The 26395-nt window shown below is 47.8% G+C and overlaps 1 protein-coding gene across 13 annotated transcripts in view; it reads left to right on the plus strand.

Moving 5' to 3' along the window:
* The window catches only part of zc3h13 (zinc finger CCCH-type containing 13), a 165901-nt gene extending 140340 nt beyond the window's left edge, over positions 1 to 25561 (plus strand). For all 13 annotated transcript variants that reach the window (XM_072514301.1, XM_072514305.1, XM_072514309.1 and 10 more), the window contains 4 exons: positions 3804 to 3953; positions 12959 to 13159; positions 20636 to 20799; positions 25119 to 25561. In XM_072514301.1, coding sequence (XP_072370402.1) covers positions 3804 to 3953; positions 12959 to 13159; positions 20636 to 20799; positions 25119 to 25289 — 686 coding nt within the window. In that variant the 3' untranslated portion in view covers positions 25290 to 25561. The remainder of the gene's footprint in view (positions 1 to 3803; positions 3954 to 12958; positions 13160 to 20635; positions 20800 to 25118) is intronic.
* Positions 25562 to 26395: the final 834 nt, after the last annotated feature.

A 26395-nucleotide genomic window follows, 5' to 3' on the forward strand; every position in this document is an offset into this window, starting at 1 on the left:
TCGTCCGCATAGAGCGACACCCTATGCTCCTCCCCACCCCGCACCAACCCCCTCCAGCTCCCCGACTCCCCCAGTGCCACAGCCAGGGGCTCAATCGCCAGTGCGAAGAGCAGGGGGGACCCCTGTCTCGTCCCTCGGTGCAACCGAAAGTACTCTGACCTCCTCCTGTTTGTGGCCACACTTGTCATCGGGATCTCATACAACAGTCTAACCCAGCTGACAAACCCCTCCCCAAACCCGAACCTCTTCAACACCTCCCACAGGTACCCCCACTCCACCCCATCGAACGCCCTCTCAGCGTCCATCGCCACCACCATCTCAGCCTCCCCCTCCCCCGCCGGCACCATGATAACGTTCAGAAGCCTCCGCACATTCGCGTTCAACTGCCTCCCCTTCACGAACCCCGTCCAGTCTTCATGGATTATCTGCGGCACACAATCCTCAATCCTCGTGGCTAAGACCTTCGCCAGCACCTTGGCATCATCGTTTAGCAACGAAATCGGCCTGTAAGACCCACACTGCAGGGGATCCTTGTCCCGCTTCAGGATCAAGGAGATCAGTGCCCAGGACATCGTCGGGGGCAAATCCTCCCCCTCCCTTGCCTCATTGAAGGTCCTAACTAGCAACGGGCCCAACATGTCCATATATTTTTTATAGAATTCGACCGGGAAACCGTCCGGCCCAGGTGCCTTCCCCGCCTGCATGCTTCCTATCCCTTTGGTCAGCTCTTCCAGCCCAATCGGGGCCCCCAATCCCGCCACCAGTCCCTCCTCCACCTTCAGAAACCTCAATTGGTCCAGGAAGCGGCCATTCCCTCCCTCCTCCTGTGGGGGCTCGGATCGGTACAATTCCTCATAGAAGTCCTGAAGACCCCATTGATGCCAACCCCACTCCGCACCACACTCCCTCCCCTGTCCTTAACTCCCCCGATCTCCCTAGCTGCGTCCCGCTTCCGAAGCTGATGCGCCAGCATCCCCATACTTGTAAATCGCCCCCTGGGCCTTCCTCCACTGCACCTCCGCCTTCCTGGTGGTCACCAGGTCGAATTCGGCCTGGAGGCTGCGCCTCTTCCTCAACAATCCTCCCTCGGGCACGTCCGCATACCTCCTGTCTACCCTCACCGTCTCCCCCACCAGCCTTTCCCTCTCCCCCCGCTCCCTCCTCTCCTTGTGGGCTCTAATGGAGATCAGCTCTCCCCTAACCACCGCCTTCAGCGCCTCACATACCATCCCCACTCAGACCTCCCCATTATCGTTGGCCTCCAGGTACCCCTCTATACTTCCTCGGACCCGCTCGCTCATCTCGTCGTCCGCCAACAGCCCCACCTCCAAGCGCCACAACGGGCGCTGGTCCCTCTCCTCCCCAGCTCGAAGTCCACCCAATGCGGGGCGTGGTCCGAAATGGCTATTGCCAAATACTCAGTATCCTCTACTCTCGCTATCAGCCCCCTGCTCAGAATAAAAAAAGTCGATTCAGGAATAAGCCTTATGGACATGTGAGAAGAATGAAAATTCCTTAGTCCACGGCCTTGCAAATCTCCAAGGGTCCACCCCTCCCACCTGATCCATAAACCCCCTCAGCACTCTAGCCGCCCCTGGCTTCCTACCCGTCCTAGACCTGGAGCGATCCCCCTTTCCCACCAAGATCGCCACCCCTCGATTTTTGGCATCCAGCCCCGAATGAAACACCTGACCCACTCACCCTTTCCTCAATCTTACCTGGTCTGCCACCTTCAGGTGTGTCTCCTGGAGCATAACCACATCCGCCTTCAGCCCCTTCAGGTGCGCGAACACGCGGGCCCGCTTGACCGGCCCATTCAGTCCCCTTACGTTCCAGGTTATCAGCCGGATCAGGGGGCTACCCGCCCCCTTCCCCCGCCGACGAGCCATAACCCCTCCTCGGCCAGCCACGCCCCCCCCCCACACGCCCTCCCGGCCCGTTCCCCATGGCGGCAGACCCCCGTCTCACCCCCCCCCCCCCCCCCACTCGCTCCAGCTCCCACTTGACCATAGCAGCAGCAACTCGATTTCCCCCCCACCACCCCGGCTAGGACCCATCCTAGCTGTTTTACTCCCCCCATTGCACTTCCGCAAGTCAGTTGACTCCTGCTGACCCTGGCCACTCCCACCTCTCCTTCGACTCCTCCCATTGTGTGACACACCCTCCTCTTCCGTTCCCCATCCACAGGCTCTCCCCCTCCCCCTTCCATCCTAAGCGTGGGAAACAACCCTCGCTTCCCTGTCCCGGCCCGGCCCCCTCCAGTCTTCAGCGCGGGAAAAAGCCCGCGCTTTCCACCTACCTGGCCCCGCCACCTCTGCCGCAGCTCCTTTTACAGGCCCAGTCCCCTCACCCCCGACTCGGGCCTCCCCTCCCCCGCGGGGCCCCATCTCACCGCCGGCCATCCACCCCTGTTCCCTTTGCTTACCCCCCTCCAAGAACCCCTCCGACCAACCCAACCAAACCAGTACCCAACCCGCCCTAACCACCCTCACCGACCAGAAAGAGAAAAACACAAAAGAAAAAAAAAAGAAACCAAGAGCAAAGGACCCCCCCTCCAAAAGTAACATATCAACCGCAATCCCCAAACGCCCCTCCCGACCCTCAATCTGTGTCCAACCTCTCGGCCTGAACAAAGGCCCACGCCTCCTCCGGAGACTCAAAATAATGGTGCCGGTCCTTGTAGGTGACCCACAGTCGCGCCGGCTACAACATGCCAAACTTCACCCCCTTCCTGTGCAGCACTGCCTTCGCTCGATTGTACCCGGCCCTCCTCTTCGCCACCTCCGCACTCCAGTCCTGGTATATTTGAACCTCCGTGTTCTCCCACCTGCTGCTCCTCTCCTTCTTAGCCCACCTGAGCACACACTCCCGATCAGCGAACCATTGGAACCGCACCAGCACCGCTCACGGAGGCTCGTTAGCCTTGGGCCTTCTCGCCAGCACTCTATGGACCCCTTCCAGCTCCAGGGGCCCCTGGAAGGACCCCGCTCCCATCAGCGAGTTCAACATGGTGACCACGTAGGCCCCCACATCCGGCCCCTGCAGCCCCTCCGGGAGGCCCAGAATCCGCAGATTCTTCCGCCTCGACCGATTCTCCATCTCCTCGAACTGCTCCTGCCATTTCTTGTGGAGTCAGTTTTTGCGGGAGCCGCCGAATGTGCGACTTAGCTCCGCATAGCCGCAACCGGAAGTCCCAATTCCCATATCCGATGAACAAGTAAAAACAACGTTGTTAGTGTTGCCATGTGACATTTTGTTCTCTCTCTTCGAAGCAGCGCTTAAGTTGCGATATAACTCCAGAGTCAGATCCCATTCTGATTCCAGAAGAGATGGTCAGAGACACCTGAGTTTGAGTTTTAGACATATGCAGTATAGTTGTAGTAGATTATCAAACCAGATTTAAAAAGTGTTCAGATGATCCATTGGTTCTCCTGGGCATGTAATAATTTAACTTGATGCAATTTGTGGAAAGTAATGTCTATATTCCTAACGTAACAGCAGGGTGCGCCACTGCACATATATTCAAGCGATGTGCTCTTGGGTCGCGATTGGAACTTAGTGGTCACTGTGAAGGTGCTATCAGCTGCAAATGTACCTTGTAGCAGCTGTCAATCTGAGATAAGTAGTGATGGTAAAATTTGAAGTAAAACTACAGTAAAAAGAAGTAATGGACACCACCAAAATGATCTGGAATCATTTAGATTATTTTGAGTGCAAGGATAAGGAGAGTGCGTATTCTGAAGTTTTCCTGTTTATTCATTCCATCAGTTTATCCATCGGTATACTTTTTTTATTGCATCTAGGTGAGCAAGATGGAAAAGTAGATGATGCACAGTCCTCTGTGTCAGGACCTTGTGAGGAATATGAGCCAATTAGTGATGATGAGCTGGATGAAATCCTGGCGGACGATGCAGGAAAAAGAGAAGAGAACCAGGATGAAGAAAAAATATCAGGTACCTCTTTAAAAACCTGGATTATATTTTTGTGCAATGGGTTTTGTAATATTTATTTTCTAATTTTTAAATAATAGTTAATTTTTAAGAAATAAAGAAGTCATATTCACAAAATCTAAATTGAATATTCTCTTTGTAGTGCACAACTTGCCTTTTAATGCAAAATAGCCAATCATTTAAACCTGGCCTTGCTTAAGCATGTTTCGTTATTTCCTTTTATTTGTAAAGGGATATTGCTATTTACTATATTAAATAAGATTGCGTTTGACCCCATCCCTTTCAAGACAGGCTCCTCACAACAGAGCTACAACCATAATATTTCCCAGACACACAGGGATTCACTCTAGACTCCTTTGGTTTTGTTCTAATTTGTCGTCAACCTTTACACTGGCAAGGGAATGATCTTCAGTTATCAGTTTACACTGTTGGTGTTTAATTGTGTCTGATTCACTCAGTCCTTGCAAATTTGCCTCAGTCTATTTCACAGCTCTGTGCCATCAGTTTTGTAGCTTTAGAATAGGTATGAGGAGCCCGCCCAAGCTTTAATTTTATGCCTGGTAGAGAACATCCTCTTCCACCTGCAGGTCAAATTATTTGAAATTCCTTCAAACGAGTGATCTATTTGAGGAATGAAGATCAGAATACATCGGCATTATTCTAGAGTATAAGATTTTGGATTTTTGAATTCAACTTGTTGGTCACTGACCAACCAGACATTATTTTGTCTGGGCGGCACAATGGCACAGTGGTTAGCACTGCTGCCCCACAGCACCAGGGACCCGGGTTCAGTTCCAGCCTTGGGTGACTGTATGGAGTTTGCACATTCTCTCCGTGTCTGCATGGGTTTCCTCCGAATGCTCCGGTTTCCTCCCACAGTCCATAGGTGGATAGACCATGCTAAATTGTCCTCGAGTGTCCATCCAAAAGATTAGTTGGTGTTATGGGGATAGGGTGGGGACATGGGCCTAGGTTAGCGTGCTCTTTCAGAGGGTCGGTGCAGACTTGATGAGCTGAATGGCCTCCTTCTGCACTGAGGGATTATATGATTTTAAAATAATCTTTGAATAACTATTTCATTGATTATTCATCAGACAAAGCAGTTGTGAGAGTTCAGTGAAAGCTGCTCTCTGGTAGTAGATGAGTTTGTCACAGTTTCCATTCTTGTGTGCACGTTGTGGTTATTTATGTTGGTGTTGCTGTTTCGTCTGATTGTTATGAACTTTCTCTAACTGTTTAATCACTTGTCCCTTGGTAAATGCATTCTTCCTCTAATTGTTCATTTAACCATTACAAAACTGCTGAAAGTGAGTAATGCCACAACCTGGAACACAATTACTATAGTCACAGTGAAACTGCACCCGCCAATAAGTGATAAGGTATTTGATTCTTGACAGGGTATGCTAACGACTATATAACCTGTAATTCTGATTTTCATTCAATGTCTCCTCAATCCAAGGTCTTTATTCAACTTCATTTTAATCCAATAGCTGCTGCACTCACCTTTTTTAATGCACTCATTAGACCAGAACTTAAAATTAATCATAAATGTGTTGAGCTTCAGTGTCTCAGGAAATTATGGTACCAAAATGTTGTTGTCACTACACAGTTTAAAGAAAGTATATAATTTATTGATCATTCTACATGTAAGGATATGTACCCAACCAGTTAATCCTTTTTTCCACTGTTAACTGGAAAACCTGTCTGCCTAAATGACATGTTTAATATCTTCAATTTTAATTCCTTGGAAAGTAGAGCACCACTAGGAAAAATAAGACCACTCATGGGTCTGTAGGTAATAGTGTTCCCAATGTTTTTTTTTTTAACAAACAATTTTATTGAGGTATTTTTGGCATTGTAAACAGTCACAATGTACATTAGTGTGCAAATATCAATTACAAAAACATAGTGCAAATAACAGTTCCTCTCTCGCAAATAGACCCGCCTATTCTTCCCCCCTACTCTACACTATTCTTACCCCCCCCCCCCCGCTGATGATTAGTTCCCTGCAAAGAAGTCGATGAATGGTTGCCACCTCCTAGCGAACCCCGATAGTGATCCTCGTAAGGCGAACTTTTTTTTTTTTTTCCAAGCCAAGTAAACTTGCCATGTCCGACAGCCAAAATTTGGTCTTTGGGGGCTTTGAGTCCCTCCAGGCCAACAGTATTCGTCGCCAGGCTACCAGGGAAGCAAAGGCCACAAGGTCGGCCTCTGTCCCCTCCTGGACTCCCGGGTCCTCCGACACCCCAAAAATCGCCACCTCTGGACTCATCGCCACGCTTGTTTTCCGTACCCGGGACATGACGTCCGCAAATCCCTGCCAGTGCCCCCTGAGTTTTGGGCACACCCAGAAACATGTGGACCTGGTTCGCTGGTCCTCCCGCACATCTAGCACACTTGTCCTCCAGCCCAAAGAATTTACTCATCCGGGCCACTGACATGTGGGCCCGGTGAACTACCTTGAACTGAATCAGGCAGAGCCTGGCACATGTTGCGGTTGCATTTACCCTCCTCAGAGCGTCTGCCCATACGCCTCCCTCCAGCTCCCCACAAAGCTCCTCCTCCCACTTGAGTTTCAGTTCCTCGGTCCCTGTGTCCTCCGCTCCCAAAAGCTCCTTATAAATATCCGAGACTCTCCCCTCTCCCCTGGAAACTACTCTGTCCTGGATCCCCCTTGGTGGAAGGCGTGGAAAGGACAGGACCTGTCTACGTACAAAATCCCGCACCTGCAAGTACCCAAAGTCATTTCCCCTTGCCAGCCCGAACTTCTCCTCCAGCGCCCTCATGCTCGCGAAGCTCCCTTCCAGGAACAAGTCGCCCATTCTTCCCACCTCCGCCACGCTCAAAACCCACCGTCCATCTTCTCCGGGCCAAATCGGTGGTTGTCGCATATTGGGGACCAGACCGACGTTCCCACTTCCCCCGCGTGCTTCCTCCATTGGTCCCAAATCCGCAGAGCCGCCACCACTATAGGGTTGGTGGAGTACCTGGCCAGCGGGAGCGGCAGAGGAGCCGTGACCAGGGCTGCCAAGCTGGTGCCCCTGCACGAAGCAGCCTCCGGCCGCTCCCAAACCGACCCCGTACCCACCATCCGTTTCCTTATCATGGCTATGTTAACCGCCCAGTGGTAGTTGCTGAGGTTCGGCAACGCCAGTCCCCCCTCGCTACGGTTCCGTTCCAGCTTCCCCCTCTTTACCCGTGGGGACTTCCCCGCCCAAACAAATCCCAGGATGATTTTATTGATCCTTTTAAAAAAGGACCGCGGAATGAAAATAGGGAGACACTGAAAAATAAACAAGAATCTCGGGTGGATTGACATCTTCACCGTCTGTGCTCTCCCCGCTAGTGACAGCGGGAGCGCATCCCATCTCCGGAACTCGCTCCTCATTTGCTCTACCAGCCTAGACAAGCTTAACTTATGCATCCTGCCCCAGTCCCGCGCCACTTGTATCCCTAAATACCTAAAACTTTCGCCAACCAGCCTAAACGGTAGCTCCCTCAGCCTATTCTCCTGACCCCTTGCCTGCACCACAAACATCTCGCTCTTTGCCATGTTCAACTTGTACCCCGAAAACCGGCCAAATTCCATAATCCCATCCATCCCTGCCACTGGATCCGACACGTACAAAAGCAAGTCATCCGCGTAGAGCGAGACCTTGTGTTCAACCCCCACCCGACCATTCCCTTGCCGCTCTCAGAGCAATTGCCAGCGGTTCTATGGCCAACGCAAACAGCAATGGAGAGAGGGAGCACCCCTGTCTTGTCCCACGGTATAGTCGAAAATACTCAGATGTCGTCCTGTTCGTCCTTACACTAGCCTCCGGGACCTGATATAGCAGTCTAACCCAGTCCACAAAGCCTTCCCCAAATCCAAACCGGCTCAGCACCTTCCATAAATAGTCCCACTCCACCCGCTCAAAAGCCTTTTCGGCATCCATTGCCACCACTACCTCCGCCTCTCTGCCCTCCGGGAGCATCATAATCACATTGAGTAGCCTTCTTAGGTTGGCTACCAGCTGCCTGCCCTTTACAAACCCCGTTTGGTCCTCCACAGTCATGTCCGGTACACAGTCTTCGATTCTGGACACCAGGATCTTGGCCAGTAGTTTAGCGTCAACATTAATCAGGTGATTGGCCTATAGGACCCACAGGCTTCCGGATCTTTATCCCATTTTTATATCAGCGAGATGATGGCTTGCGACATCGTCGGGGGTAACACCTCATTGTCCCTCGCCTCGTTAAACACCCTAACCAGCACCGGCCCCACTATCCCCGAGAACTTTTTGTAGAACTCCACTGGATACCCATCCGGCCCCGGGGCTTTACCCGACTGCATGGCCTTCAGGCCCCCCATTGCTTCTTCAGCCCTAATCGGGGCCCCCAGCCCCTCTACCAACCCCCTGCCCATCTTTGGGAAGGTCAACCCATCTAAAAAACGCCTCACCCCCTCCGGCCCCGTGGGGGGTTCCGAGGTATATAGCTTGCTGTAAAAGTCACTGAATACCCTGTTCAATCCTGCCGGGTCTCCAACCCGGTTCCCTGCCCCGTCTACTACCGTCCCTATTTCCCTGCCGCCCCCCTCTTCCTAAGTTGCCATGCAAGCATTCTGCTGGCTTTCTCACCATACTCATACACTGCGCCCCTTGCCTTTCTGAGCTGCTCTATGGCCTTCCCAGTGGATAGCGCCCCCAGCTCCGCCTGCAGTCTCTGTCGTTCCCTAAGTAGCTCCGCCCTCGGGGACTCCGCATATTCCCTGTCCGTCCGTATCATCTGAACCAGTCTGTCCATCTCCGTCCTGTCCGTTCTGTCCCTATGGGCTCGTATTGAGATCAGTTCCCCTCTCACCAACGCCTTCAGCGCCTCCCAGAGCACCGCTGCTGAGACTTCCCCTGTATCGTTGACCTGCAGGTAGTTCTGCATGCATTTCCCACTCTCTCTCACACACCCTCATCTGCCAAAAATTCCACCTCTAACCTCCATTGTGGGCGCTGGTAGCTTTCTTTGCAGACCTGCAGGTCGACCCAATGTGGAGCATGGTCCGAAATAGTGATCGCCGAGTATTCTGTATCCCTCAGCCCCTCCAAAAAGTCCCTACTCATAATAAAGAAGTCAATACGAGAATAAACCTTGCAAACATGTGAATAGAACGAGAACTCATTCCCCCGTCGGCCAACTGATTCTCCGGGGGTCTACCCGCCCCCCCCATTTGTTCCATGAATCCCATCAGTTTCCTTGCCATTGCCGGGATCGTGCCCGTTCTGGAGCACGACCGATCCAGGTCGGGATCAAGGACTGTATTAAAGTCCCCACCCATAATCAGCTTGTGCAAATCCAAGTCGGGGATTTTCCCAGCAGCCTTTTGATGAAATCTACATCATCCCAGTTTGGAGCGTAAACATTCACTAGGACCACCCTCACCCCCTCAAGCTTACCCCGGACCATGAGAACTCTACCACCCCCATCCGCAACTGTGCTGTCCGCCTCAAATTGAACCCGTTTGTTAATTATGATCACGACCCCTCTGGTCTTAGCGTCAAGCCCGAATGGAAGACCTGGCTAACCCAGCCCTTCCGTAATCTAATCTGGTCCGCCACTCTCAAATGTATCTCCTGCAGCAACATTACATCCGCCTTCAGAGCCCGTAAGTGCGCGAACACACGTGCTCTCTTGACCGGCCCGTTGAACCCTCGAACATTCCAGGTAATCAGCCTGGTTGGAGGGCACCCTGCCCCCCCCCGCGCCGATCAGCCATCCCCCTTCTTGAGCCCACCTCCTGCCCATGTGCCGCGCCTCCCCTGGTCCGCCTCTTGGCAGCTCCCACCCCCGACCTCTTCCCTATTACCTGGTTCAGTTCCCTCCCTCGTCAGCAGATCATCCCCCCCCCTCCCCAGCAACAACCCCCAGTAACCTAACCCCTGCCATATACTGGCTGTATACACCCCCCCGCCACCTCGCTCCCGTTGACTAGCTCAAAGCAGCTAGCCTGGTGACTCTTAACTCCGGCGCCACCATGTCTCCCACCTATTGTCCCCCTGCCCCCCCCCCCCCCCCCCCCCCCCCCCGCCTATACCGAAACAGAGAGAAAACAAACAAAGAACAAGACTTGCCCCCACAATAGTGCAATTCAAATTGTGTAATGAGGTGGGCGCTACCACCCACCCCCCTTCCAACATTACCAGAAAAATAGCAAAATGAACCAGTACAGCCCCCCAGCACCCAATAACTTAACCTTTAACTATGACTTTGGCTTTAACTTTAAAACTTTCAAACAGGCAAAAACAAACACAAGAACACCCCAAATTTTAAGTAAAAGAACATGCCGAACGACATCGCTAACACGAAGGGCAATCCACAAACAAATGCAAACATCCCTTGAAACACTCTAACTTGAGTCCATGGGTTTGGCACCAGTCCATGCCCCTTAGCGAAGTCCATCGCTTCCTCCGGGTCGTCAAAATAATGTTGCTGTTCCCGGTATGTGACCCAAAGCCACTCCGGAAAAGGTAGCCCGAACTTGACCTTTTTAAACAGGATCTCATTAATTTGTCTGTAGGTTGCCCTCCGTCTGGCCATCTCCTGGCTCAGATCCTGATAGATGTGCAGGACACTCTTGTTCCATTAGCAATGATGGGAGCCCAATGATACTCAGATTCTGCCGGCGAGACCTGTTTTCCAGGTCCTCCAGCCTGTCCATCAACCTTGATTGTTGCTCCTTCAACTTTCTAATTTCCACGTCTGCTACTGTTAGGAAATCCGCCTGCTCCTCCACTGTCTTCTCCAATGCCTGGACCTTCTTATCCTGGGCATCCAGCCTTTGGTCCAGTCGCTCCACTGCTTTCTGAAGCGGTTCCAAATTATCCCGCTTCAGTGCTGCAAAGCTCTCCTTCATGACCTTCAGCATGTTGTCCAGTGCTGTCTGGACCGTCCATTCCGTGGTCCGTTCGTCGGCCATCTTTCCTCCCACTTGAACTTCCACACCACCTTTGTTCAGCCCCTTCGCCTGTTTTCGCTCCCTTCTACTCCTTAAGTCCATGCAACTCTGTGTGGATCCAGATCTACAGTGCTGTTGTTTTTCCCTCCAGCGCTCAAAAGTTCGAAAAAGTCAGGGGAAAAGGTCTAAAAGACCGACCGGAGCGAGAGCCACCAAATGCGCGACTTACTCCCTCATAGCCGCCACCGGAAGTCCAGTGTTCCCAATGTTAACTGCAGAAGAGCTATATCAACTGATAAGCACATTTTGTGAAGAATCTCTGTTTTTGATCACATTTCTTGAAGTGGTGTTGCTGTGTTCCAATTTGACTTCAGCCCTGAACCATAAAAGAGTACCATATATTATTTTCCAAGTGATGTTACCAATGAATTTCAAAGTTGATGACATTTATGAACATCTAACATAGATAGCTGCGGTAGCCAAGTGGATAATGGTGAAACATGGTATACAGTGAGTCAATACAGGTCCATAGATCTGAAGTTCTATTACAAACCAGTACTGAGTTGAATTTATCAATAAAATCAATTTACTAATCATAAGGTCAATTTAATCATAGACTTGGACACTAAATATAAATTGGTTAATTAAATATTGACAAAAAGTTCAAGAAAGTCTATATACTCAAAAGTAGAATAACCATTGGTGATCATGTTTTCAGTACTGAATAGCAATGAAAATTTGATGACTGCTGCCTGCCCTTGACGAACCCCATCTGATCTTCCCCCCACTATCTGCAGAAGGCACCCCTCCAATTTCACCGCCAACACCTTTGCCAATATCTTAGCACCCGTGTTCAGTAAAGAAATGAGCCTGTATGACCCACACTCCACCCTTCACCTTGTTGAGTGATAATGAGATGGATGCCTGCCTCATCGTCTCTGGCAATGCTTCCCTTACCATCGCGTCCTCAAACATTTCTACCATCAGCGGTGCCAACCTAGCCTTGAATTTTTTAAATAAAATTCCACCGGGAACCCATCCGGCCCCGGTGCCTTGCCCGACTCCATCTTCCATGTCACTGCCTGCACTTCCTCCACCTCCATAGTTCCTCCAATCCAGCCCTCTCCCACCTCTGGACACTCCAGTCGCTCCAGAAATTCCCTCCTGTCTGACTCATCCTCCAGCGGCTCCCGACTTATACAAGCTCTATAAAACTCTTCAAACACTTTATTCTCCTGCTCTGGTGCCACCACCAACTGCCCGTTCCATCCTTAATCCGCACGATCTCTCTCTGCCTGCCGACGGAGCTGGCCCCAGCAATTGACTAGCCTACTCACCATACTCATAAACAACCCCCAAAACCGATCTCTGCAGGACACTAGTCGCCACATAGATCCAAACCTATATATAACTACTGCTTGCTTGCATACAACCAGTCAGTTTTCAGTTCAGCTCGGTATATTGCCATTAATTCCAGAGGCTTCAATCTTATAAAGAAGACTCTTGTGCAATACTGTTGAAAGTCAAAGGAGGCAACGTCAACTAGGCTTCCCTCATCCACCAATTTCGTTACTTCAAAAAACACCGTTCAATTTTTAAGACATGACCTTTTTATGAAACCATGTTGGGTTTTCCTAATATGTCCCTCTCCATTTAAGCAATCTTATATTGATCACTAATAGAAAGAGAATAAGCATACAAATCGGCAGTTGTAAAAGTAATGTTAAAAGGAATCTCTAATAATGAGTTGAGGTAGAGAATAATTGTCATGTGGTAAATGTATGCTGTTGTAGTTCTCCAGCTAGAGCTGGAGTATTTTAAGTACAAATCAGTAGTACTGGGCTATAATTATTAGGAAGATGGATATAGGAGTGAATTGAGATTCCTAGACATGTCAGGAATTCTGCTTGTGTATAAATTGATGATTCCAAACATTTCTGTAATCATGAAAAGGCTTTTTGAGGCATGATCAGGTTGATTGAGTGAAGACCCTCACTTGTAATGTGTTGCCGTTTTGTTGCTCGATTCAGAAGTGTGTTTTACACCAGTAAACGGAAGAAAACAACTTATCTTGCAGATCCCATGGATGTGATTGATGTTGATTGGTCAAGCCTGTTGCCCAAGCAGCCCAAAGAGCCCAGGGAACCTGGAGCTGCTTTGTTAAAGTTCACCCCTGGTGCAATATTATTACGAGCTGGAATATCCAAGCGCTTGGCTGGTGCGGAATTGTTTGCAAAGGTCAATGAAACTTGTCGGGCCGCCATGAACAACACTAAAGGTATTGGTAATATCATACCACATTATCACATTGTCTGTGCTGTAAAAACCATTTGGTAAAGACCAAATATTTGTATTTGATTGACATTCCTTACTGAGAATGAATTGACCTTCATGGTCTTGTGGGAAACTACCTGTTTTCTTTTTTTTGTATTTTTGCAGTTTAAACTATCTGATTTTATTTCCCCATAAAGGTGGCAAATTGTGTTTGATAGTTATGGTTTTTGTAGTTATGAGTTAAGAATGTAAGAAAAAGGAGCAGGGGCTGACCATTCGGCCCCTCGAGCCTGCTGCTCCTTTTCATACAATCATGGCCAACCATCAACCTTAACTTCATTTTCCCACTCCCATATCCCTTGATTCGCTGAATGACCAAAAATCTGTCTCTGAGCCTTAAATATATTCATCGGCAGAGCATCTACAACTGTCAGGGTAGAGAATTCCAAAGTTTCACAACCCTTTGAGTAAATAAATTATTTATGAAGGTACACATTATAGTTGGATTAATGGTGCAGGTCTTCAAGCTGTATGTGATACAAGACCACGTGTAATGTCATGATGACGCTTTCATGTGCATTCCCAGCATCTGTTTATCCCTGATCCTTCAAACTAGGCTATATTACCCATGATGAGTGAAGGATACATATTATTCAAAATATAGCAAAGATCTTTTCAGGCTGACATTCCATCTTTCCGAATTAAATCTCATGACAGGCAAAAGCTTAATCAAGTTGAATGTTACAAAGATGGAACATAATATGGTTAGGACTTTTGTTTATCCACGGTATCCACTTCATAAGGAATCCAGAATCCTAATGTTTGACAGAAAAGATGCCAATAAATGATTGCTGTGTCAAAAAAATCAACATGCTGCATTGTATGCTTTCTTGATAAATGAACTTGAGTCTGCAGTATTGATTATAATTCTTCCAATGGTCGGAGTGTATGGATTGGTCTCTACACAGGGTCACCGTCTTTTTTGCAAATCAAATAACCTTTCTATTGATCAAATATACCGGATGGAGGAGGCCTGAGTGAATTGAATGTACTCCAAACAAAACATGCACCACTGTTGTACTCTTTGCTTTTATACTTTATTTCTTTCTAAATGCAGTGTTGCTAATCATGTATTAATTGTGTTTGGTGTTATGGGGAGGTGATGGACATTAACTGGGGATTCACTTGTACTCCTATAGATAGGAACACACTGAAACTGTAGGAGGCTGCCTTAAGAGTTATACATTTGTAATGTGTACCTGCATTAAAAAAAACTTATAAAGATTGCCAGTTCAATCTTCCACCTCATAGAGCTCTGAAATAGAACAGTGCTTGTTTGAGGACTTTGAAACCATGGGATTTAAAATAGCAAGCCTCTGGCAAAATAGCTGGTTACTTGTTTCTAAAACTGCGAAACTTCTTTGTGTGGTCAGGTATAATTTTGAAACCTGTGAACCCAGTGTAAGACTGTCAGAGCATCATTTGCATGTTTTGTGCATTCAAGCTCCACGTATAAACAAGTACAATATCCAAATTAACAGGAACCATCTGACACAATATAATTCTACACCTCTGACAAACCTTAAAGTCCTGAGAATAGGATGGAGGAACTGAAAATGTAAACCTCTTTCTACCAGAGTTACAAACAGGGAGAGGGGTGCTGACATAAGGCTCCACTTAAACACCATTTTCCTGTAATCTGAACACAAGTGTTTTTGAACATTCTCCTTATAAGAATTGGTGCCAAATTGAATGTTTTGAAGAAAGAACTGGTTTCATAGACCACCTTCCCTGTTCTCGGGACATCTCAAAGCGCTTCATGGCAATTAGTTATGAGCTGGAATGTGCTGCCTGATAGATTCACTAGTAACTTGCAAAAGGAAATGGATAAATATTGAAAAGTAGAAATTTGTTTAGCTATGGAAGAAGAGCAGAATATTGGGATTTAATTGCATAGCTCTTTCAAAGAGCTGGCACAGTCCAATGGTGAACCTCTAAGATGTGCAATGATTCACACCTCCAGATGATGAAAATATGGACTAGGATTCTTCAGCAATAGTTAGGAAATGAGCCTTGTTATCAACACCCTCACAGTTCGTGCAATTATTCCCCCCCCCCCCCCCCCCCCCAACGCGGCAAACAATTCCTCAAACATTGTCGTGAACAGCCCCCACCATGTCTCAAAGCCCTCCGCTGACCCTCAACTCAAACTTGATCTTTTCCAGCTGAAAGGAGTCATACAGGTCCCCCAGCCAGGCCGCCAGCCCCAATCCAACAATGTCCTTTGCCGGTCAAGTGGAGAGGCGAAGACCACGGCATCGGCCCTCCTCCTCTCCATCAGCTCCGGCATTCCCGATACCCCAAAGATCGCCACCATTAGGTCCGGCCCGACTTCTACCCCCACAATCTTCAATAGCGTCCCAAATACCGCCCCTCAGTATTTCTCCAACTTCTCGCAGCCCCAGAACATGTGCGCATGATTTGCTGGTCTCACCCACACTTCTCACACTTGTCTGCCACCCTCTAGAAGAGCCCACTCATCCTCACCCGAGTCCTTTGCACCCTGTGTACAATCTTAAATTGAATCAAGCTCATCCTCGCACACGAGGTTGAATTTACCGGGTGCATCACCACATTCCCCATCCTATCTCTCTCTCTCTCTTCCCCCCCCCCCAATTTATTCTTGATCCTCACCACCTGCGCTCCCCCCTGCTCCACCAGCCAACCATATATATCACCAATCCTCCCTCCCCCTCCACATTTGGGAGCAGCAACTGCTCCAGCAGGGTATACTCCGGCAGCTTGGGAAACCCTCTCTATTCCTTCTGCGCAAAGTCCCTCACTTACATCTACTTGAACTCACTTCCCTTCGGCAGCTCCAACCTCTCCTGCAGCTCTTCCAGACCTGCAAACCTATCTTCCAGGTACAAATCCGTCACCTTCATCAGCCCCACCTCCTTCCACTTCCCACACATGCCATCCATCTCCCCCGGCTTAAGCCTGTGGTTTTCACACAACGGTGCCAGCACCGAGATCCCCTCCATCCTAAAGTGTCTCCTCAACTGGTTCCACACCCTAATCGTGGACTGCACCACTGGGCTTTCCGTGTACCTCCCGGTGCCAGCGGACATGATGCTATCACCATAGCCGCCAGGCTGGACCCTCTACAGGACTCTTCCTCCATCCAAACCCACCGAACCCCTCTCCTTCCCACCACTGTCTCACTTTCTCCACATTCGCCGCCCAATAGTAATCCAGCAGGTTTGGTAGCGCCAGCCCCTCTTTCTGCCTCTGTAACAGGGCCCTCTTTACCCTAGGTACCTTTCCCGCCCATATAAACTCCGAGATCGCTGCGTCCATTTTCCAGAAAAAGGCCTTTGGGGATAAAGATCAGGAGAGTCTGGGATACAAACAGGAACCTCGGCAGAACTTTCATCTTAACCACCTGGACCCTCCCCGCCAGTGTCAGGTGTAACGTATCCCACTCCTAAAACCTCCCTTACTTCCTCCACCAACGTTGTCAGGTTTCACTTGTGCATCGCCAACCACTCCCCCGTCACCTGGACCCCCAGATATCTGAACCTGTTTCTGGCTACCCTAAATGGCAATGCCCCCAGATTGACTCCCCGACCCGCCGCATTCACCGGAAACACCTCACTCTTTCCGACATTCAACTTTTATCCCGAGTAGGCCCCGGACCTCTCCAGTATGCCCTTAATTCTCACACTCTCCAGCGGGTCTGACATAAACAGCAATAGGCCATCTGCGTACAGTGACACCCGGTGTTCCCTACTCTCTCTCACAATCTCCTGCCACTCTATTGACCCCTAAGAGCCGTCGCCAAGGACTCTATCACCAGCGCGAACAACGGTGGCGACAGTGGACACCCCTGCCTCGTTCCCCTGTGCAACCCAAAGCTTTGTGAACTCATTTGTCTATGCACTCGCCACCAGGGCCACGTACATCAGATGCACCGATACCATAAACTTTGGGCTAAACCCGAATCGTCCCAGGATCTCAAACAGGTACCTTCACTCCACCCGGTCGAAAGCCTTCTCCGCATCCATAGTGACCACCACCTCCAGTATATGCCCCTTTGATGGGGTCATAATCACGTTTAATAGCCTCCTGATACTGGAAAGCTGCCTGTCCTTTACGAAACCCATTTGGTCCTCAGCGACCAATCCCGGAACACACCCCTCCATCCTTAATCCCGGAACACACCCCTCCATAAGACTTCATCCCCCTTATGCAATCCATCACCTCCCTCAGCCATAATGGTTTCTCCAGCGCCTGCTTTTTCTCTTCATCCAGCTTTGGGAACTCCAGCTCATCCATAAATCGCCCCATATCCCCTTCCTCACGACCCGCTCAGCCTTGTACAACTTCTCGTAATACTCCCTAGATGGTTCATTAATCTTCCCCGGCTCCAACACTACCTCCTCCTTCCCTGTCCGCACTCTCAGAATTTCCCTGCACGCAGCCTGCCTCCGCTGTTGGTGGGCCAGCATACCGCCCGCCACCTCTTCATACTCGTATTGCATTCCCCTCACCCTCCTTGCTGCCCCACTGCCTTTCCTGTTGTCAGCTTGTCAAACTGCCCCTGTAACTTATTTCTCTCCACCAACCCCAGCTGGTGGGAGCTCTCGAATACGTCCTGTTCATTTCGACTATCTCGTCCAACAACCGTCTGTATTCCTCCCTCCTCCTGTCCCTGTACACGTTGTACGAGATAACCTCCCCTCAAACCACCACCTTCGATGCCTCCCAGAATGTGGCCACCGACACCTCCCCATTCTGATTCAGCTCCACATAATCTCTGATCACTGACCACACCTTCTCACAGAACCCCATATCCGCCAAAAGCTCTGAATCCAGCCTCTGTTCCTGCTTCGAGCTGAGTCTAACTTCTAACCAGTGCAGTGTAAGATCCGACATCCCGATTCCCACGTACTCCACCACCCCCACCAACACCGCTCAGCTCACTGCAAAAAAATCAATTCTGGAATACACCTTCTACACATGCGAGAAGAAGGAGCACACCCTCTCCCCCGGATTCCTAAACCTCCACAGATCCACGTTCTCATCCATTCCATAAACCTTCCAACTCCCTTCTCCATCCTCAGCCTTTTCATTGACTTAGGGCTCGACCTGTCAACCCTCAGTTCCAGCACGCAGTTAAAATCACCCCCCATAATCTACTGATGCGTGTCTAAGTCCAGAATCATTCCCAGCAATCCCTTCACAAAACCCATGTCATCCCAATGTTCGGCGCATATATAGTCACTAACACCACCGTCGTCCCCTCCAAACCCCGCTCACTATCACATACCCTCCCCACCCGGGTCCCGCACTTCCTTGGCCCTACAAACCCCATCCTTTTGCTCAGCTAGGTGGCCACCCCCTCCGAGACCTTGAATCAAACCCTGAGTGGAATACCTGACCCACCCGTCTCTTTCGCAACCTGACCTGATCCTTCACCCAGAGGTGCATCTCCTGTAGACTAAACCACCCCCGCCTTCAAACCCCTCAAGTGCACAAACATTCGAGACCTCTTCACCGGCCCGTGCAGTCCATGTTACAAATCGTACTGGAGGCTTACGCCTCCAGTCCCCTCTACCATCCGCCTTCATCCCCTTCCAATTCTATGTCCTTTAATTTCGCCCTGAATCGGGCCCATCCAAGATGGCCCCCTTCTGCTCTCATGAAGCCATCTTCCGCAGCTACATCCCCCATCTCATTTCCGTTTGCCAACAATACCTGCCAGCGTGGCAGCTCCTGCCCAAAAGCCCCTCCTACGTACGCTTCCACCCCTCCCCGTCTTTCTTTCCTTGGCCTGTGCAAACGGCTCCCTGTGGACCCCACCCTCCTCCACACAAAGACAGATCCAAAACCAAGGGTCACCCCCTCCAAAAAGAGAAACACCACAATGGGGTGGGTGGGGGGGGGAGGGACAGTTGCCTCCTTATAAACGTTTTTATTTCCCCTTGACAAACAACAATGACAAAATTAGCCGACCCCCCAAAAAAACACCCTCTGGCCCCCCACAATACCGCATCTTCTGACCTCTGCTGTTCCAGCTCCTCCGTCTCCCATTGACATTCAGTTATCCCCCAACTTATGGTCTCTTATGAAGTCATTGGCCTCTTCTGGTGTTTCAACCCTCGAAGGTTACTCATAGATTCGCCGGGTACAGTACCCCAACCCGAATCTGTCTCTGCGTATCAGATTTTAAAACTTAGTATTGCAATCTTTAAATGTAATTATTCTCCACCTAACAAGTGCTGTTGTATTTAGCCTCTTCCTTTCCCAGTTTTGGAATGTTTAGAACTATCTGTATATACAAGACAAATATTTTGGTACATGTTCCTTTTGTATGCAGTTCCAGTTCCATTTTCCTTTAACTGCATTGGTCAGAAAAATAAACTAGCGATTAATTTACTCTACATACACAATCTAGACTTGATGAATGTGTGTCAGTCATTAGAAACGAGCAGTGTGCAACTTCCTGAAGGAATTGTAGGACAGATTATCCACATAGCATGGAACCATGTTCAACAGGAACACTTATCGGAGAGCCAGTACTACAGTCCTGTCCCTGGTCTGCATATTCCTCAGGCACAGCTCACCACTGAACCACAGCATCAAGTGAATTGGATGTACATCCCCGATCAGATTTTATTTGTGAAGGGTAAATAACGTTCAAAGAATAAAAGGTTAGAATGTAGGCAATCTAATGTTGATTGTTAACTGCATTAAAAAAATTGAAAATACAGCACAGAAACAGGCCATTTTGCCCACCCACTCGAGCCTCTCCCCATCTTTCCTTATCTAGCTTTATCAGCATAATCTTCCATTCCCTTCTTCCTCATGTTTATCTAGCTTCCCCTTAAATGCATCTATACTCTTAGCTTGAACTACCCACTGTAGTAACAAGTTCTACATACTCGCCATTCTCTGGGTAAAATATTTCTTCTGAAATCTTCGGTACAGGTGACAATAAACAAATCCAATCCAATTCCCCATTTGATTTCTTTTTTTGTAAATTTAGTGTACCCAATTCATTTTTTCCAATTAAGGGGCAATTTTAGTGTGGACAATCCACCTACCCCGCACATCTTTGGGTTGCGGGGGCGAACCCCACCCAAACACGGGGAGAATGTGCAAACTCCACACGGACAGTGACTCAGAGCCGGAATCGAACCTGGGACCTCGGCGCCGTGAGGCTGCAATGCTAACCACTGTGCCACCGTGCTGCCCCCATCTGATTTCTTGGTGACTATTTTATATTGCTCTTCGCTACATGTGAACACTCTATCTGTGTGTGTACTATCAAAACCTCCCATCGTTTTAAATATGAATGAATAATACTCTATAGTTTTAGTGTGTTCATCTTTTCCTTGTCCGAATATGAATACGATTGTATTTTTTGTATTCCGTTGAAATGTGTTTATTCGCTATGATTGTAATTTTCTTGAAGATGCAGAAAGTCTTTTTGAACATGAGCTCGGTGCCCTCAACATGGCTGCTATGCAGAGAAAAGAAGAGCGAGCGAGTCTGCTGAGTAACCTGGGGCCCTGCTGTAAAGCACTTTGCTCTCGAAGGGACCTTGCCATTCGCAAACAGTTAGTAAGAAATGAAAAAGTAAATATCTTTCCATTATTTATCAACTGCCTCATGTTCCAAGTGGAATTTTATGTATAGAATAAATTTAAATATAAGGGTGATTAAGTCTGTGTAACTTGGTAAAAGATGTTTTTCGTATAGCTTGTGTTCAAGTAAATTCTGAGTCTGGTAAACACTTCCTATTCAATTTGCCATCATAACACAGACATTGGAATGAACTATTAATTTCAAGGCTAATAATGTATGCTATAGTGGGTATCAAAAAGTATGGCATTAAATGTAGATTAAACAAGTCAGAGTAAAGTATGGTCATCAGGAGGTGCCCAGATGGTTATGTTGGACTAAGTAATAAAGACCAGACAAGTCCCAAGTATGATCCCTGGGCTCATTTAACTGGTCTCGGCTTGGGTGGAGCAAATTGGGAAGGCATTGAAGCTTCTTGATCCTGTGCAGAATTAGCTAACTCAGATTTGCGAGCAACGCTGCCCACAACCTAAAAGGAGAAAAATCACCCCTGAGATTCTGATTCCTGATAACCATCCGGTGACCACGTTGAAGTCTATTTATGTAAATGTCTGGTGAGAAGATAGGCATGAGAAAACACTGCGCTCCCAGTTGCAGCTCGTCACCATAACTCCCCTTATAGCAGCCCACTGTGTCTAGATAACAATCATTGTTTTTCTTCCAGTATTTTGGCGTGGCAGAGTGTACCAAAAAATGTATAATTCTGTGAGTTGAAGATGTTCTTCCTGTTAGTCATTTCAAACTTTTCACTCACTGAATCTATAGGTTCAAAAATTCATTGGTTTCCTGTTGTGCAAAAAATTCTTTTGGCTCAGTCTTGTATTGCTACATGACTCCTTAATTAAATTATCTTCTGAAATCACATTTTCCTTGATTTTTCCTGTACTCTTTCTGTGTTTAATTTTCTCTTTAAAAGTACACTTGATTCTGCTTTATTAACCAAGGTGTGTGGTTAAGCATTCCTTGCCCTAATAACCCGATGCCCTCAAAATAAAATCCTAACCTTCCTCTTAGTACATCTAGTTCATTCATTCATTTGTGGCTGTCCGAAGGCAGGCTTGGACTCATTATATACTGTTGCTTCATCCTGAAACATTTTCATGGCAGTTTTTTCAGAAGTGGTTTGCCATTGTCTTTCACTCTTGGGGCAAGGCAAGGAGGCAGACCCCTTGTCTACTTCATCCAGAATGGCAATCAAACCCACGCTGTTGGCATTATTCTGAACCACGCTCTAGCCATTGAACCAATGGAGTTGACTGGTTCTATCCATCTAGTACCATCTTGAATTTTGGGTTATCCATTTATGGACCAATTTATTAAAAGATGTTTTACTATTTACTTTCTCAAATCCTTTGACAATCCTGAGCAATTCTACCGTTAACTTTCTTTCACTGTACCCCCTCATTTTTCACATCCATATGTCACTCCCTACTGCCATTGCTGCCTCAATAGGTATGTTGATGACACCCAGATTTAGCTGTCTTTCTTTGATCCCATTCCCATCCTTGTCATGGTGGAGCCACAACAATATTCAGTTCAAATTTATTTCATCACCAAGCCCCACCATCTTCAGCTATTTCATCACTGACCTACCCTCCATCATGAGGTCAGAAGTAAGGCCTTCAGGCGCCTAGGTCCAACTACCGGAATTCATTCATTTTAAAGACCTCTGCCTCTCCACTTCCATCTTTCTTTCTTTCATCAAACTTTGACCACCGCCATCTTCCCCACCCCCTCACTCCCAGCACTCATCTCATCTGATTTGGTTGACGTGTGTAACTTGCCTTCTTCCTCGATCAAACATTTCGCTACCATATTAGTATAGATTTGATTGTTCATTTCATGATGTCTTTTTCACATGCTCCTCCTTCCCACTGTACCTTCCAAGAGATTCTGTATACCAATGCCCAACCTCAACCAGGTCCTAATTTCCCTTAAGTCTGATATTGAATTGACCACTGGGATTTCTGAGACAACTTATTGACTCCAAAATAAAAGCAAATGACTACAGTTGCTGGAATCTGAAACGAAAACAGAAAATGCTGGACAATCTCAGCAGGTCTGACAGCACTGTGGAGAGAGAATAAAACTAAAGTCAAAAGTAGAGAGAACTGGAAATAGGATGATATTTATACTATCATCTAACCTGCCGACAAGGGTGGAGTTGTCTGGCATACTGACCTCTTGCAGAGGCTGAACCTCTCAGATACTTCTTCCTATCTCCCCTGGACCATGACCCCACCACCAAATATGAAGCCATTGTTTCCAGGACTGTCACTGACCTCATCTCCTCTGGAGATCTTCCCTCCACAGCTTTCAACCTCATAGTCTCCCAAACCCGAACTACCCACTTCTACCTCCTCCCTAAAATCTACAAACAGGACTGTCCTGGTAGGCCCATCGTCTCAGCCTGTTCATTTCTAGACTCATTTCTTCCTATCTTGACTCCATACTCTCTCCTCTTGTCCAGTCCCTTCCCACCTACGTCCGCAATTCCTCTGATGCCCAACATGTCAACAACTCCCGGTTTCCCGTCCCTAACCGCCGCCTCCTTTCCGTGGATGTCCAATTCCTCAATACCTATATTCTGAGGGCTCAATGTTTCTTCCTCGAACTGAGGCCTGAACAATCCCCATCCACCACTACTTCTCTGTTTGGCTGAATATCCTCTCACTGAACAATTTCTCCTTTAACATGTCTCACTTCCTCCAAATCAAAGGTGTGGCTATGGGTCCCAGTTTTGCCTGTCTCTTTATTGGGTATGTGGAACATTCCTTGTGCCAGTCCTACTCCGTCCCCTTCCACAACTCTTTTATCAGTACATCGACAACCTTCGGTGCTGCTTCATGTTCCCGTCCAGCCAAGAAAATGTTATTAATTTTGCTTCCAATTTCCACCCTTCTTCTCACCTTCGCGTGGTTCGTCTCCGACATTTCACTTCCTTGACTTGACCTCTCTCTCCGTTTCTTTTTTTTAAAATTTAGATTACCCAATTATTTTTTCCAATTAAGAGGCAATTTAGTGTGGCCAATCCACCTACTCTGCACATTTTTGGGTTGTGGGGGCGAAACCCACGCAGACACGGGGAGAATGTGCAAACTCCATACGGATAGTGAACTGGGGCCGGGATCGAACCTGGGACCTCAGCACCGTGAGGCAGCTGTGCTAACCACTAGGCCACCGTGCTGCCCTCTCTCTCCATTTCTAAGGATAGACTATCCATTAGTATCCATTACAAGCCCACCGACTCCCACGGCTACCTCGACTACAGCTCTTCACACCCCACATCCTGTGAGGACTCCATCCCATTCTCCCAGTTCCTTCGCCTCGGTTGCATCTGTTCCGATGATGCCACTTTCCAAAACGGTGTTGCTAACATGTCTTTCCACCCACTATAGTTGATTGAACTTTCCATTGTGTCCGACCCATCTCCTGTACCTCTGCTCTCAGCTCTTGCCCTCCCTCCCAGAACCAGGATAGGGTCCCCCTTTTCACCCCACCAGCCTCAGCATTCAAAGGATCATCCTCCGTCAGTTCCGCCAATGCCAGCATGATGCCACCACCAAACAGAGTTTCCCCTCGCTCCCCCTGTCAGCATTCTGCAGGGAGTGTTCCCTCCGGGATACCCTGATCCATTCCATCATCCCCAACAGCTCACCCTCTTCCCATGGCACTTTCCATGCAATCGCAGAAGGTGCAATACCTGCTCCTTTACCTCTTCCCTGCTCACAATCCAAGGGCCTAAACACTATTTTCAGGTGAAGCCGCTTTCAGAACACCGGTCCATCCGTAAGCAGGACTCAGACCTTCCTGTTGCTTGCCATTTCAACTCACTGCCCTGCACTCATGTCCACATGTCTCCTCCCCGTCCAGTGCCCCTGTCCCCCAACTAGGGCCATCAGTTCCAAGTTGTCCTTCGACACACTTTATTCCGTTGCTCTGCCATTAACACATTCTGGTCTCCTCATATGCTACTATTAGCACCGTTCTTAGTATTATCACCACCATTTATATTCCTTATGTCATTTTGTCCATGCCATGTTTCTCAATTTCCACCTATCGCTGGCCCTCTATCCAGCCCCACTGCTCCACCCTCTTCTCCATCCACCCCCAGCAACTGTGTAAACCTCATGGTATTTCCCATTCTCTTTAACTTTGATTTAAGAGTAATGCAGACTCAAAACATTAGCTCTGTTCTCCCTCCACAGACGCTGAGATTGTCCAGCATTTTCTGCTTTTTTTTTTAAACATCCGAATTTAATAAGAAAAGTATTGATGTTAGGACATTCATTTTATGATTTTGTATTTGTCAGGGTGCAATCAAGCAGATGTATACAAATCAACCAGTGGTGGACAACGATCTTCTAAGATCAAGCCTTCGGCTGTTCAAGCGGAAGGCGCTGTGTCATGGCCCTGGACAGGAAAAAAGTGATGAGGCCAAGATTTCTCGACCAAAGCTGAAACATGAAGTTTGTGTTACATAAATGTTGGGCAGCATCATGGATTGATTTTGATTTTGGTGAACCTGTATATAAAGAACTGGACCCCGCACCTGAACAATTGGATGGATACCACTTGTTTGTTTACAAGCCTGCCTCAGGGCCTGTAATGGTCAAACTTAAAGTTCCAGCTTTCAAGAGTATTTGTTTTAGGAGTTCAGATTACCTTGTCAGATACTGTTCTATGTACTGTATAAGTGAATGTTTCATTTTTGCAGTACAGTTTTGAAGTCTTTAATAAAACCTTGTCAACTTTGTGCTTTGTTTTGTTGAAAAGTGTTGTTTCTTGTTGAGAGGTGTATGCAAAAGGAGATGATTCATTGGAATTCTAAGCAATCACAGTTTCATATCTTGCCATTTTGTGTAACGACCATTGATTTTCAGCCTCAGCCTTGGTAATGGATAGAGAGGTGAGTGTTTTGTGTATTGTATCTTTATACTAATTATTCTGAGCCACATTTTTCATTAAAGAACCAGGCAATATCTTTGATTTTAGATCCATTGATTTTGAATCAGTCCACCTATTTTAAATTTCTTACATTGATGTAAATATCAGGGATTTCCTTCAAACTAAGTAATCATGAGACCATTGTGAATGCCTGGTTGAGGTTCTGTTAAAACACCTCTTTGATTATAGGTAGCTGTGGACTAATGAATTTTTACATGCAAAATTCAGTGTTCCTGTTGTCAGGCTATGAATTTTGTTGAGTTCTGCACTTGCATAAATGTATTTGAATATTTTCATACATGTTATTTATATTGTCAAGACCATAGAACCATAGACTGATACAGCATGAAAGGAAGCTGTCACCATTTGAAGACATGACTTCAAAGAAATTAAAGAGGTTAATACAGGTCTGTGAAACTGTACGGCACTCTTTCACCTTCTGGTAACTGATCACATAGAGACCTCACCCACTTACTCATTGGAGGAGTCGATTTGACACCACGTGTTACAACAAAATGGATATGGTGCAAGAAGACAAAACTTATTGAATTTACCTCCTTGGTAGCAAAGATTTTATTTTGCCAAATTTATGACTATTGTTCTTCAAAAATACATGCAAAGTGCACTTGGCCCATGGCAGACA

Source organism: Scyliorhinus torazame, chromosome 8, assembly GCF_047496885.1.
Source record: "Scyliorhinus torazame isolate Kashiwa2021f chromosome 8, sScyTor2.1, whole genome shotgun sequence".
In the NCBI taxonomy this organism is placed as follows: Eukaryota; Metazoa; Chordata; class Chondrichthyes; order Carcharhiniformes; family Scyliorhinidae; genus Scyliorhinus; species Scyliorhinus torazame.